Genomic DNA, 15,802 nt, shown 5'->3' on the forward strand with positions numbered 1-15,802 from the left:
TGATCTTTTAAAACATCAGATTCTCCTAAAAGATTTTTAAGCAGTGATGTAAAACATGATAACAAACTTTCTAATTTGATTCATCAGCAAACTAATGTTGAAGAGCAAAATTTAAATTTTCATAGGATTTTTGAAGGAGATAAAGATCCTTTGTTTTTAAATTTGACAGATATTCAAATTCCTGACTCAGTTACAGACATTCTCAGAATAGGTCAAGGTTTCCACAACCGCGTGATAAAAATTAAGGCAAAAAAAATGATGGAAATATTAAAAGATATTGAATCACATAAACAAAAAATTCCTATTTTGGATCAGCAGGATTTCCGAAACAAGGTGTTAAACTTGTCAAAGAGCTTTGTTCATAAAAATTGTTTGCATATTAGTAATATTCATCTTAAAATTTCTAAAGGTTTCATGGTGACGAAAGAATTTCTTAGAAACAACCCTGATATAGTTTGCATTAATGCTGATAAAGGCAGTATTACTCTTTGTATGAAAACTTCGGATTATGATAAGGAAATGGTGAATTTCCTTTCTAATCATGATAATTTTGAATTATAAAATGAAAATTCGCTTAAAAAATTAAAAAGAGACACTTTTAAGATACTTGACAATTAGAGAAAGAAAGGTCTTCTGGGAAAGGACATAAGATGGACTGATATTAACACTGAAGACACAATTGTTCCAAGATGTTATGGTTTGAGAAAAATTCACAAAGATGGCTATCCCTTAAGAATAGTTATTTTAACTATTAATAGTCCCACAAAATTTTCAGAACAGAATTTCAATTTGATTCTTAAGGACTCTATCATAACTTCTAAATATAATGTAAAAAATAGCTGGGAATTTCAAAACACGGTTCCGGATGACCATGTAATGATTTCTTTGGATGTTATTGCAATATTTCAGAGTATGCCCCTTGAATTAGTTAATCAGGCAATTTTAAATAGACGGGATAATATAAAAACTCATACCCGATTATGCCGAAAAGATTTTATCGAAGGGATAGTTTGTATTATGAACTCAACTTATTTTAAATTGAATGCATCTTTTTATGGATAGAGGTCTGGTACTCCCATAGGTTCAGTCATTTCTGCGATTTTAACAGAAATATTGACGGAAGATTTGGAGGTTTTTGCTTTTGGGAAATTAGCTTTTGTTTTGCCTTTTTATTTTCGGTTTGTCGACGATACCTTATTATGTGTTCCTCTAGAAAAGTTGCAGATGGTCATTGATAATTTTAACAGTTTTCATCCAAAATTTCAATTTACTCATGAAATAGATCAGGATAATAGAATCAGTTTCTGAACGTAGAAGTCATCAAGGGTTGGGATGGTAATATTATTACCAATTGGTATAGAAAAAGTACATAATCAGGTAGAATTTTGAATTTCCTATCTGCTAATGCTTTTCAAAACAAAATTGAAGTAATCAAAAACTTAGTTGACAGAGCTCTATAGGTTTGTCCTATTTTTTATGTCACACAAGAAATTTGGATATTATTAGGAATATCCTTTTTCCGAATCATTATCCACAAAAGTTAATTGAGAAACCTATTGCAATTAGAGTTCAACAAATCAAGAACAAACAGAGTAATATTTTACTCGCAAATCATCAGAAAGAGTTGAAGGAATATAGTTCGTTTAATACTTTTGTTCTTCCATTCTTTGATCAAATTTCTAAAACTATTAAACTTATGTTAAAAAAATGTTAATTCATACTATTTTCCGTATACCATTCGAAATGGATTCAGAATTAAATTTTTGCAAAGATCCTTTAGATAATTTTGAAAAAAGTGGTGTTATCTACAAGACCACTTGTAGGATCTGTAAGATGAATTACGTGGAACAGATTGGCAGACATCTTAACCTTTAGAGGACGGGGTTGGTCGAAATATCGACCACCCAATGCACACTAACTATTTGATGTTTTCGGGCAAAATTTGGTGCGTTGAATAAGGAAAAAATAGTGAGAAACATCCTGGAGACTTTTTGACCTTGCTAATCGTCATTCTAGGGTCAAAAAAGTTTTTTTTTTTGACTAAAAACTTGGTTTATACATTTGTCTAGATGCGCTCAGTACGAAAATATTCGTTAGTGCACATATCATATGCATGGACTCTTCATCACAAAATGTCTTGAAAATTTCATCAGGAGAACTTTTATCATCTAATCCAGCATTAGGCTGCACACCATGGTTTTCATCCATGAAGGGATAGATGATAGGACTGAAAACACCATCTTCCGTCCACTTGAGGTCTTTCAAGGTATTTTCGAGATGTATTCCAAGAGGGAGATCGGATTCATCGAGTGACTCTGTTTCACTAGCTTCATGAGAGGACTAAAGTAGATCAGGTTCGTCAGAAGATGTAGATCCATTCGATTCATCCACAGACGCAGATGCATCGACTTGTAAACGCTTATCACTTGGTTTGCTTCGAGTAATGCAATCAGTTTCATTGATCAAATAATCATCAACTGCATCATCACTAGAAGAACTCTCATCCGATGATTCTGGAACGATTCGTTTTCTCTTGAGTTTTAGCATTTCGCTCTCAGGCAATAAGGCTATATTCTGTAGGCATCATCGTTCACTTTCATTTTAGATAACAGGAACTGAAGAAGCTATTGTACATCATCATGGATGTAGTTAGAGTTCATTGCATTTTTGGTAGAAAAAAGATCGTCATTCTGATGTCAAGAATGATGTCAAGATTTTTGCCACTATTTTTCTAGTACTAGACACATCAAAACATGCATGTATCAACTTTGACGCTAAAATAGCAACAAATAAATAAATGTATCACTTGACCTTGAAGTGGGACGATGGTCGTGGGGGCTAAAGCGTAGGCTTTGGACTCACTCCTTCGGCTTGCGGGTTCGATTCCCGCCTCGCACTCTGGAAGAGTCTCGGTGGCCCATGCGGTGGACACTAGCCTAGCAAGGGAGTTGTTCATCTCCGGAGAGTCGTGGGACCGGTACCTCTAGAGAAAAAGGTTTTCTCTAAGTACTTAAGGCTGTTGCTCTTGGTGGTTCGGAACCCACCTTAAACTGTAGGTCCCCCTTCCACCACCAAGTAAGTGTGTGGAGGGTGTGTAAAGGAATAGAGAAGGTGTAAGAAAAATGTAAACCCTCAGGGGACACATTAGAAGCTTCCATTCCACTTGACCTTGAAATCTAGATTTTTAAGGGCACTTCTGCGTTCAGAATTTTTTGCACTATTTTTTTCTTACTCAGCGCCTTAAAAAACATGGGTATGGCAACCATAACCCTAAGATATAAAAAATGACCTTGATGTAATTGTGACGGATATTTATATTGTGTTTACAACAGATTGGCCTACTGACCCTCATTCGATTCTCAGGTATCAAAGAGAGAGCACCTAGGTATTCTTCGGTGCTATCGATTTCTACCTATTACATTTTTTTGCCTTGATAAGAGTACTGTACGAGTACCGAAACGTTGGTAATGCAATTTTATTTTTTTATTTTTTTATTTTGAATGTTATTTTATTGTAATTTGATGGTAATAAAAATACAAAGACTAAAGAAAGAAAAAATAAGGAAGGGGGTGTCGTTGAATTCTTGTTTTTTGAACAGGAGTTTGCATCAATTCCAAAGAATTTAAAAAAATTCAGGGTGAATTCCAAAAAATTTGAAATCTCTTCAAATCTTTGAAACCCTAATAATTTTTAACAAAAAAAGTGACTAATCGCTACAAAGAAGCAAGCTGAATTAAAAAAAACGATCAAGTTAATTAAAAACAATTGAGTAAATATAGAAGAATTCAAAAAAATTTTTAAATATTCTGGATAAATTAATAAGAACTCAAGGCCAATTCCAAATGAATTGAAACAAATATTTAAGTCTTTTCAAATCTTCGAACCCCTACGAAATCCAGAGTCTTGTAAAACATTCTTTGAAATCGATTAAAATGATTAAAACCCTAGGAAATCTCTTGAAATTGTTTTAAAAAAAGTATTTCCTAAAATATTTCGAATCTTTGGATAACGCTTGAAAACGCCTGAGAATTTTTTTAATAACCTCAAGTATTTCAAAACCTTTAAAATTCCACTAAATTACTGAAATCAATAAAAAAATTCTTTGTAATCATTTGAAATCAAATAAATTATTTGAAATCCTTCAAATTCCTTTGAAATTTGGTAAAGCCAAATTGAAAATGCCAAGAAATTTAAAAAAAAGACGTTAAAATATTTCAAACCTTTTATATTTTTGCAAACAAGAAAAATAATTTTCTAAGAATAAGTCAATATTCAAACACGTAATTGAATTTTCAACCAAAAATATAGATTTTCAAGAATCTAAGAATTAATTTTTTTTAAATTGGTTAAACTTTTAATCTAGAAATGATTTTCTAACCAAAAATATTAATTTTCAGGCAAAAGAGACGAATTTTCAATAAAATACATGAATCTTCATCTAAATAGTCTATTTTAAAAATTAAAGAGATGAATTTTTAACTAAAATACATTAATTTGCAAACAAGAAGAATAATTATATAAAACTAATAATAAAAAGATCAATTTTCAAGAATCTGAAAATTAATTTTTTTTAAATTGGTTAAACTTTCAATCTAGAAATGATTTTCTAACGAAAAATATTAATTTTCAATCAAAAGAGAAGAATTTTCAATAAAATACATAAATCTTCATCCAAATGGTCCACTTTTAAACTAAAAGAGGCAAATTTATAACCAAAATAAATTATGTTGCAAACAAGAAAAATAATTTTCTAGATAAAAAAAAATAAATTTTCAAACACGCAGTTAAATTTTCAACTAAAAACATCAATTTTTAAGAATAGGAAAACGAATTTTAAATAGTTAAATTTTCAGCCCAGAAATGATTTTTCTGAAAAAAATATTAAATTTCAACCCAAAGAGTCGAATTTTGAATAAAATGCATGAATCTTCATCCAAATGGTGAATTTCTTAACTAAAAGTGGCGAATTTTTAACCAAACGACGATAACTTAAATTTTCAGTTAATCTATTTTTAACGAAAAGAACTGACTTTCATCAAAATAGTTTATTCTAAACCAAATAGATAAATCTTTAACAAACAACGTAAAATGCAATAGTTGATATTCCAATAAAGATATTTTTAATTAAAATTCGTTGAATTGGATCAAAAAGGACGAATTTTCAGCAAACGATGTAATTTTTCAAATGAAAAAGGTCAGTATTTAATAAAAAATCAAACAAAAACAAATTAAAGACAAATTTTCAACCAAAGAGAAGAAACGTCAACTGATAAAAATTTAATTAAAAACAGTTGAATACAACAAAAAAAAGCATGATTTTCTCCACAACAGTTGGTATTTTACTTTTTAAATGTCGCTGTTTTTAGGTTTCGTTATAAAAAAAATAGAAAACTTTTAAAAACATGTACAATGAAAAATTCTTTTAGTAAACAATAATTTTATGTTCGCGAAAGTGAGAACTATGCAAAAAAACTGACCGTACTTCAAATATTAAACTTTTTATTTTCAAACTGAATAACTGATCCTTTAACTCTATTTTAGGGATGAAATATAAACTTTTATGAATAATTTGTATAAAAAAAGCTATTTTTCATATATTAAATTTAAATTTTTGCAGGACTCGGAACCGAACAGATCGCGAACAGAGCATTTAAGAAAACTTAAAACATTTATTTTTTAAACAAATATATATCATAATTACCAGATATATTTTTACAAAAAAATTCCAGGGATTAGGGAATTTTCGATAAAGTTGAAATTAATTTAATAATTATCGTTAAGAGTTGCAACTATTTAGTTGAAAATTATTCTCTTTTGGTTGAGGTTTCAAAATATTTGGTTGAAAATTCATCTTTTTGTATTGAATTCAGCTATTTTTAGTATAAAATTAAAATCCTTCTTGGTTGAAATATCAAATATCACATTTTTCGTTGAGAATTCATCTTATTTAGTAGAAAATTTGGAAGTGGAACTATTTTCTTAAAAATTCATTTATTTGGTTGATCATTGATTATTTTATTTGAAAACCTTTTTCTTCGTCAAAATTTATTATTTGGTTAAAAATTCATGTTTTTTATTGAAAATTTGAATTTTTGGGAGAATATTTAAACTCCTTGGTGACTAATTCCTCTTTTTCGTTTGAAATTCCTCTAAAAATTCAAATATTTGGTTACAAAATCATCTACTTTGTTAAAAAAAATCGTCTATTTTGGAAGAAAATTAATCTTTTTGGTTGAAAATCATCTTTTTTGCAACTGAAAATGTAACTATTATATTTTTTTCAAAACAATATTTTTTAAATAGAAATTTAATCTTCTAGGTTGAAAAATATACTATTTTTAGTTGAAATTTATTTGCTTTATGTGAAAATTCAACTATTTGTTGAAAATCGTTCTTTTATGGCAAAAGATCACTCTCAATAACTAAACTTCATCTTTTTGATTAAAAATTAATTATTGTGTTGGAAAATCCAACTATTCTTTTAAAAATTCATTTCTTTTCTGGTTGAAGATTTATTTTACTAACTGAAAATTTAAGTATTTTATTTTTGACACCAAATTTATCTTTTTAGTTGCATATTCATTTATTTAGTTGAAAATTAATTTCTTTTTAGTTAAAAATTTATGATTTTAGTTCACAATTCACTTTAACTATTCCATTTTTTGTGGAAAATTAAAATTTTTTATAGAAATGTAATCTCTTTCGTTAAAAAATGTTCTGTTTTGTAGAAAATTTAACTATTCTATTTTTTGTTAAGAATTCATTTATTTTATTGAAACAAATATTTAGTTAAAAATTCGATTTTTTTATAGAAAATTCATCTTTAGTGTCGAAAATTCCAATAATTGGTTCTTTTCAGTTAAAAATTAATTTTTTTAAAACTGAAAATGTATCTTTTCCATTTTTGCTTTAAGATTTATATTTTTAGTTGAAAAACGATTAGTTTTGCTGAAAACTCGTTTTTTGTTGTTTAAAATTTACTTTTCTATCTCAAGTTGAAAAGTTACATATTTTATTGAAATTTAATCTTTTTTAGTATAAAATTCAACTTTTGGCTTCAAAAATTAATTATTTTGTTGAAAATTAATTTTTTTATTTGAAAAATTGTTGTTTTAATTGAAAAATTTAATTCTTCCATTTTTGGTTAAAAAATATTTTTTTCTTTTTGATAAAAAAAATATATTATTTTGAAAATTCAATTTTTTTTATTAAACATTTATCTCTTTAAAATTTGAACTATTCTATTTTTTGTCGACAATAAATTTTTTTAAATGAAAATTCATTTAATTTGTTGAAAATAATTCTTTTCTGACGGAAAATTAATATTTAGTGTTGAAAATTCCATTATTTGGTTTTTTTAGTTGCAAATTAATTTTTTTTTAACTGAAAATGTATCTGTTCCATTTTTGCTTGAAGATTTATATTTTTAGTTGAAAACTATTAGTATTGTCGAAAACTCGTTTTTTTTTCTTTAAAATTTAATTTTCTAACTCAAAATTGAACGATTCTAGTTTCGGTTTGTAAATTTATTTTTTTTTTAGTTGAAAACTCACATATTTTATTGAATTTTGATCTTTTTAGTATAAAATTCAACTTTTGGGATGAAAAATTAATTAATTAATTGAAAAAATTAATTCTTCTATTTTTGGTCAAAAAAATTTTTTTTTGAAAAAAAACTATTATGTTAAATTTTTTTTTATTAAACATTTATTTCTTTAAAATTTGAACTATTCTACTTATGGTTGAAAATTGATTTTTTTTTATGAAAATTTCTATAGCTTGTTGAAAATGATTCTTTTCTGGTAGAAAATTAATATTTAGTGTTGAAAATTCCACTATTTGGTTCTTTTTAGATGAAAATTAATTTTTTTTAACTGAAAATTTATCTGTTCCATTGTTGCTTAAAAATTTACATTTTTAGTTGAAAATTAATTAGCTTTGCTGATAAGTCGTTTTTTTTTAATTTACTGTTCTAACTCAAAATTAAACGATTCTAGTTTCTGTTTGTAAATTTATTTATTTTTTTTAGTTGGAAAGTTACATATTTTATTGAAACTTTATATTTTTTAGTATAAAATTCAACTTTTATGATGAAAAATTAACTATTTTGTTAAAAATATTTTTTTTTTTTTAAATTGTTGTTTTAATTTAAAAATTGAATTCTTCCATTTTTGGTTAAAAAATATTTTGTTCTTTTTGATAAAAAAAAAACTATTATTTTGAAAATTCAATTTTTTCATTAAACATTTATTTCTTTAAAATTTGAACTATTCTACTTTTTGTTGAAAATTGATTTTTTTAAATTAAAAATTATATATTTTGTTAAAAATGATTCTTTTCTGGTGGAAAATTACTATTTGATGTTGAAAATTCCACTATTTGGTTCTTTTTAGTTGCAATTTTTTTAACTAAAGATCTATCTGTTCCATTTTTGGTTAAAAAATCCATTTTTTTATAAGAAAACTATTTTGTTGAAAATTCATTTTTTTTAAACATTTATGTCTTTAAAATTTGAACTATTTTACTTTTGTTTAAAAATTGACATATTTTAAAATGAAAATTCATATAATTTGTTGAGAATAATTTTTTTGTGGAAAATTAATATTTTGGGTTGATAATTCAACTATTTGGTCAAACATTCATATTTTTTCTTGAAGATCCATCATTTGGTTTGGTTCGTTTTATACCCAGAAGAAATTAAACAATGGGGATATCCCCATTTCCCGCGAAATTTAAATCATATAATTATTATAAATAAAGATAGAAAATACAATTTTTAAAACCATAATTCAAAATGCTTATAAATGCTCATTAAAATCTCGAAGCTTCAATTCGTTTTGCATTTTAATTATTTAATTAAATATTTAAAAGAACTTTCTAAACGATTTTGGTTATATAAAATTCTAAAAAATGGTCTTAATGAATCAAAGCCTCCTATTATTACCATACCTTTATTTAAATACTCAAATTAAATTGCGCTTTTCATTATATCACTTAAGATTATGATAGAAAATATTGAGATCCAGGAATAAAATGGTCAATGCTCGGTGTACGCTATTCCCCTCGCGTTAACTTCCGTTACGTTATTTTGCCTTGCTATTGACAAATATTCCTCGTAAATCTCATCAGGTTCAATTTTGTGGAAGTAGGTTTCTCTTTCTTGGTGAATGTAGTTCGTGTCATCAAAATTAAAATACAATCCAAGCACTATATTCAAAGCTGCCGTATCATAAGCGTGGCAACCGGAATATCGATACTGAGGCTTTTTGTTGAATCGACAGCCAGCAGACTGAGCTCCTGCACACATGATTTTTTTTCAGAGATATTACAATTTGAGAAACGATTAAATAATACACACATTGGTAATCCTCCAAAAACACTCAATGATTTCAAATTCCCCGTTAATTTTCCGGTTTTTACCGGTCAAGTTTTTCAATTTTCCCGCTCAATTAAAAGTAACATTTTCATATTTGACGAAAAATGCAAACATTGTAATTCACGAATTTTATTCGAAAAATCCTTTGACACAACAGAACAAAACATTGCAAAATAAATGAATTTTTGAAACAAATAATTAAATTTTCGACTAAAAAAATATCAATCTTTTACGGAAAATGGAATACTTAAACTTTCAGTTGAAAACATTAATTTTCAAACAAACAAAAAAACGGATTTTCAACCGAAAATGGAATAATGACATTTTCAGTTTAAAAAAATTAATTTGTACTAATAACAATAATTTTTCAAACAAAACTCAAATAAGTAAATTTTAAGTTAAAAAATTAATGTTTAACCATTCAGATGAATTTTCAACTACAACCATAAAATTTTCAATAAGAATAAGTTAAATTTTCAGTTAAAAAATTACTTTAAAAATAAGTAACTTGAAAAAAATAGTTAAAATTTCAAACAAAGTGATGAATTATCAAAAAAAAAAAAAAAAAAATTTTAATATTTAACTGGAATAGTTGAAATATTAACTGAAATGACGAATTGACTAAAAAAGATCATTCGATCATCGACTAAAATTATTAAAATTTTGAGTTTTCTTACGATTAGAAGTAAATTCCGCTGTTTTTAATTAAATTCCCGGTCATTACCGGTTTCTCGGTGGTCATGTCGCAACCCTGAATTATGGAGAATTACCGATATGTAAATAATTGGAGTGTCTACCCGCCTGATGATATTAAATTCCTGGCCATGCCTTAGATTTCCCTCAATTTATTATTAATTTTTTATAGTCAATTAAAAATATTTCTAAGAATTTGAATGATTTCAAAGGATTTTTACAGATTTGAAGGGATTTCTAATTTTGTTGTTGTTCAGTTTTCTGATTTGAAACAGTGAATTTTGAAAATAAAATTATAATCCTGAGTTGGAATATCCGATAATTCCTAGTCATAAGAACTACAATTCTCATTTGAAATAAAAAAATTTGTAAGCGAATTATAATTCTGAATTTGAATAGGGATTTTTTTATCTTCCCCTCTTGTAAATCAGAATGAAAATTATTTTCATCAACGTCAACAATTTTCTGTTCCAAGGTAAAATTATATTTATTTAGAACAGACTTTTTAAAATTTGAAGAATTTTGATTTGGAATAGAGATTGCTTTTGTAAATTCCCTTTATTTAAACCAGAATGAAAATAAAATATTAAATTTAACCAAAAATTAAAGTTTCAATAAGATAAGATGATTTTCTGCTAAATAGTCGAATTTTTAACCCAAAAGTATGAGATTTTAACAAAATTGTTAAATTTTCAACCAAACAGTTGCATTTTTGTCAACAAAAAAAAAAGATTCTCTAAAACAGGTGAATTTTTAAATCAAAAAGACAAGTTTTCAATAAAGAGTTGAATTTTCATCCAAGAAGATTTCGAATGAGTTTTCAACACAAAAATACGGACTTTAAACAAAAAGTAAATTTTCTAATAAAATTTTCAACAAAACAGTTGCATTTGTATCTAAGAAAGAAGCAATACTTCCACTAAAAAATGAACTTTTATATCAAAAAGAAACAAATTAAAAAAGAATATATTTTTCATCCATTCAAAATGATTTCAGTTGACTTATGAGAAACAAATTGGGATTTGTAAACAAAAGGTTAATTTTCTACAAAAATAGTTGAATTTTTAAACAAAAACATTAATTTAATACTGAAAAAGATACATTTTAAATAAAATTCAAGAGCTCTCAATCAAAAAGTCGAAGTTTCAACTAAAAAAGGTGAATTTTTATTTAAAAAAATTAATTTACTATAAAAAAGACGAATTGTGAATAAAATTCAAGAATTCTCAAACACAAAGTTAAAGTTTAAAGTAAAAAAGATGAATTTGTATACAGAAAGATTAACTTACTATAAAAAAATGAAATTTTTAATCAAATTTAAGAATTCTCAATCAAAAAGGTGAATTTTTAACTAAAATTGATGAATTTTTATTCAAAAAGATTAATTTACTAATAAAAAAAAGACAAATTTTTAACAAAATTAAAGAATTCTGAACCAAAATATTAAAGTTTAAAATAAACAAGATAAATTTTTAAAAAAATTAAAGAGCTCTCAACCGAATACTCGAGGTTTCAACTAAAAAATATGAATTTTTTGAAAAATTAATTTACTACCCAAAAAGACGAATTTTTAATAAAATTCAATAATTCTCAAACATAAAGTCGAAGTTTAAACTAAAAAAGATAAATTTTTATACAAAGATTAATTTGCTATAAAAAAAATCGAATTTTTAACAAATTTAAGAATTCTCAATGGAAAAGATGAATGTTTAATCATAATTGATGAATTTTTGTACAAAAAGATTGATTTACTAATAGAAAGAACCAATTTTTAACAAATATAAAGAATTCTGAAACAAAATGTTAAAGTTTAAACTAAAAAATATGAGTTTTTAAACACAAATAAAAGTATTAATTAACTACTAAAAAAGACAAATTTTTAATAAAATTCGAAAGTTCTCAACGAAAAAGACGAAGCTTCAACTCAAAAAGATGAATTTTTATACAAAAATATTAATTTACTATATTTCAGAATTTTCAATCAAAAAAATTTTTTTTTAAACAATAATTTAATACTAAAAAAGAAAAATTTCTAACAAAATTGAATAATTCTGAACCAAAAAGTTGAAGTTTAAACTAAAAAAGATGAATTTTAAACAAAAATATTAATTTACAAATAAAAAAGACAAATTTTTAATAAAATTCAAGATTTGTTAAGCACAAAATTGAAATTTAAATAAAAAATGATCACACAAAAAGATTGATTAACTAATAAAAAAGACAAATTTTTAACAAAATTGAAGAATTCTGAACCAAAATGCTAAAGTTTAAACTAAAAAAGATGCATTTTTAAAGAAAAAGGTAATTTTTTTATTAAATTCAAGAGTTCGCGACGAAAAAGTTGAAGAGTGTATTCTTACATGATGGATATTTCCGTCAATTATTAATGAATCGATCTAAAAATTTCCAAAAATCTTCCTATAGTAGTAAGAAACAAATGTTTCATTGGAAGTTATTTCAACTCTGAAGTTCCTTCGATACTTTTCTTCGTAGAAACTAAAAAAAAGTGCTTAACGACCAATCTGAATTTGCAATTAATTATTATTAAACAATAGGCAGCTTTAATTGCTTTTTTGATTTTGTAGGCATCGCTAGGTTATACTGCGTGTGTAAACCAACTTTCAAATATTTTCAATAATATTTAGCTGAGTTCTGACAATTTACTTTTAAAACATAATTGAATTTGGCGATAGGAGGAAAGGAAAACGGGGCAGCGGCGTCGCTATTGGGAATGATGGGCTACCAGTTCGCCACATGGTGCGGAAAACTGGAACTAGTAAGAGTAGGTACAATTTTAAACATGTATTTTAATTTCTGCATAAAAGTGTTTTTACGATTTTTTTGTGAAGGATAAAACAATGATTGAATACTAAAAACAAATATTCATAAAAAAAAGTTTTAGATAGAATTTCCATCTTATACATTGAAAACACTCATTTTTGTGAAATATGTATTTAAAAAAAAAACAATTATTTCATTATTTCATGTGAGTTTCAATGCATTGTAAGCTTAAATGAACTTTAATTAATGTATCCAGCAACAAATTTTATTTATATTATGCCAAGAATACGAACAATAGAAGATTGGAATTTAAATACGAATTCTAACCTAACTTTTAGATCAGATTTTTAAATAGTAAATATTTCATATGTAAATTAGTGAAAATTTACTGAGTTCATTTTTGCTTCAAAATAAGTCCATCTAAGTTTATAATCTTTTAAAAATCACCATAAAGAGAACCATAATTTTCTTTTTTTAGAAAAATCTTTCTGTCAAAAAGTGTGGTTTTCACTGTATAATATGTTAATTCCATCTATAAACTTTGTTTCTGATAAAGACTGTTAAAACATTTTAATGCACAAATTAAAATGCATCTTTAAAAACGTGCCTATTCTTTCTAGTTTGAATTTTTGTCACCAGGTGGCGTATTGCAGTTTAACCATTCCCAATATGCGTGAGAATGTTGTGATAAGCAGCCCTATGCATCGCCCCAACTCTTTCTGTTTTCTTAGCATCCGGAGGGGTATCGTAGTTTAAATAAATCGAATAGATGGCGCTCCGATCAGGTAGGCCTGTCTTTGCGTTGCTATGCATAGCAAAAAGACTACAATTCATTAAAAACTTGATACTTTTTATTAATATTAAAGGAAGAACAAAATTTTCAGTAACAATAAGCGCAGCTGTAATTATTATTCCAAAAAAATTTATGAAAACTAGTAATTTAATACTAGGAAAATTGAATATAAAGTTGAGTATTTTGAAAACAGTTTGAATTGTATATACTTTTTTTTATTAATTCATCTAGACATTTCTACTCTCTAAAAATATATATTTACACATAATTTATTTACAATCAGGATTGAGACTTGGTCGGGAAACCAGGAAAGACTGAGAAAAAAAGGGAAATTACCGGGAATTAAATTGATTTTCACTTTATCTACAGTTGCAGGGTATACAAGTGAAAATAATTATCGCTTTTATTATATATATATAACGGAATTGGTAACGAAATAAAATTTCCCTTCGGACAAAGAATTTTCGATATGGAACGGGAATTTAAAAAAAAATAGAAACTGGGATTAAGCAGAAAAGAATTTTAAAATCCCTGTTGCAAGTCCAAACTCGTCACAATTTAAAAGTTTCTTCTTCCGAAATAAAAAAAAAGAGTGCAAAAACGGTAAATATTAACGGTATATAACGGTAAAATGTGTAAAATTCAAAATTTAAATGATAAGATCTTGTAGCCGAGTAAATTGTTTATTATATTGAAAGTTTTCTAAAATTATTAGTTCGAAATCATAGGATTAAAATGAATAGCAGGAAGTTAATTTTTAATCCAAATGATGAATCTTAAATTTAAAAAATAATAATTTTCAACAGATGAGTTTGTTTTTTAACCAAGTAAGGTTATTTCTAACTCAAAATATTAATTTTAATTTAAAATGATGAATATTTAACTGGAATACTTGAATCTTTAACCAAAAAGAAAAAAAAGAAAAAACTTATTTTCTACAAAAGAGTCGATTTTCTATCAAAAATCAATTTTTTATAACATACGTGAATTGTCAACGAAATAAATGAATTTTCCATTTAGAAAGACAAATTTACATCCAAATTGTTGAACTTTGAACCAGAAAAGGTCATTTTTTCACCCGAAATAATTATATTTTCCACTGAAATAGTTGATTTGTTAGTTAAAAGTGATTTTAAAGAAACTAGTTATATTATTTTTTAAAACGATAAGAATTCTAATTTAATATGATGAATCTTACAACAATAAAGTTAAATAATTAATTAATATTAACAAAATTATATTATATTTTAGAAATATTTACTTTTCGAAATACTACTTCTACTCTAAAAATTACTTGAAGCACTCTCATTTTTTAAATTTCGAAAAAAGTAACTTTTAAATTGTGACGAATTTTGACTTAGAACAGGGATTTTTTTAACTTATTTCTTCCAAATTCCACTGTGAATTCTTTTTAAAAATTTCCGTACCGTGTCAAAAATTCTTTGTCCCAAGGGAAATTGTATTACTTTACCGAAACTCCCTGTCCTAAAATAAAAACGATAATTATTTTCACTCATATTTCCAGCAGACGTAGATAAAGTAAAAATAACTTTTCTAAATTGACAAAATTTACTAAAATATTGAGAAATTGAATTTTGCTACGATTAGAAGTAAATTCCCGGTTTTTTAACTTAATTCCAGGTTTTTCCCGGTTTCCCGTTAAAGTCGCCACCTTAATTATAAATAAATTATATACAGATATATATACCCTGTACCAAGGGTTTCTGCTGAATATGGTTACAAAAATAAATAGGCAGTCGCGGACAATTGTCCAGGGGTGGTCCCGAAGGAATTAACCCCCAAGAGGAGGTGTGAAAACCGTGCCGAAAGCTGAATGGCACCTGGGTGAGGTGTCTAGAACGGTGACTCTGGGATACCAGGCGACCTCTCAGAGTACGCCACCTTATCCTTGCATGCGGGGCTCTACAAGGATGGACGAACCCCTTTCCCTAGCTTCTCGTGGGAACAACAATGACAACACCAAACATAGTTGTAGTAAGTGCGGTTCAAAACAACAGAACGCGCAGGGCTCCCGACAATGGGTCGGCCTTTGGGGGGAATCACGACTTGCTAGACTGCTACGATGCGAGTGTGGCCCGTAAACGGGGTTACATGGCACGGCTGCATGCTCTGTGGTGCGAGAAACACCCGGAGCTATC

General features: G+C 26.5%; 1 protein-coding gene across 1 annotated transcript in view; it reads right to left on the reverse strand.

Annotated features, from left to right (window-relative positions):
• Positions 1–8,937: 8,937 nt before the first annotated feature.
• Positions 8,938–15,802, reverse strand: part of LOC117175152 — a 25,781-nt gene continuing 18,916 nt past the window's right edge. Inside the window, exon 4 of the mRNA XM_033364740.1 lies at positions 8,938–9,297. Within this exon, the coding sequence (XP_033220631.1) occupies positions 9,038–9,297 (260 nt within the window). The 3' untranslated portion in view covers positions 8,938–9,037. The remainder of the gene's footprint in view (positions 9,298–15,802) is intronic.

This window comes from Belonocnema kinseyi, chromosome 6, assembly GCF_010883055.1.
Source record: "Belonocnema kinseyi isolate 2016_QV_RU_SX_M_011 chromosome 6, B_treatae_v1, whole genome shotgun sequence".
In the NCBI taxonomy this organism is placed as follows: Eukaryota; Metazoa; Arthropoda; class Insecta; order Hymenoptera; family Cynipidae; genus Belonocnema; species Belonocnema kinseyi.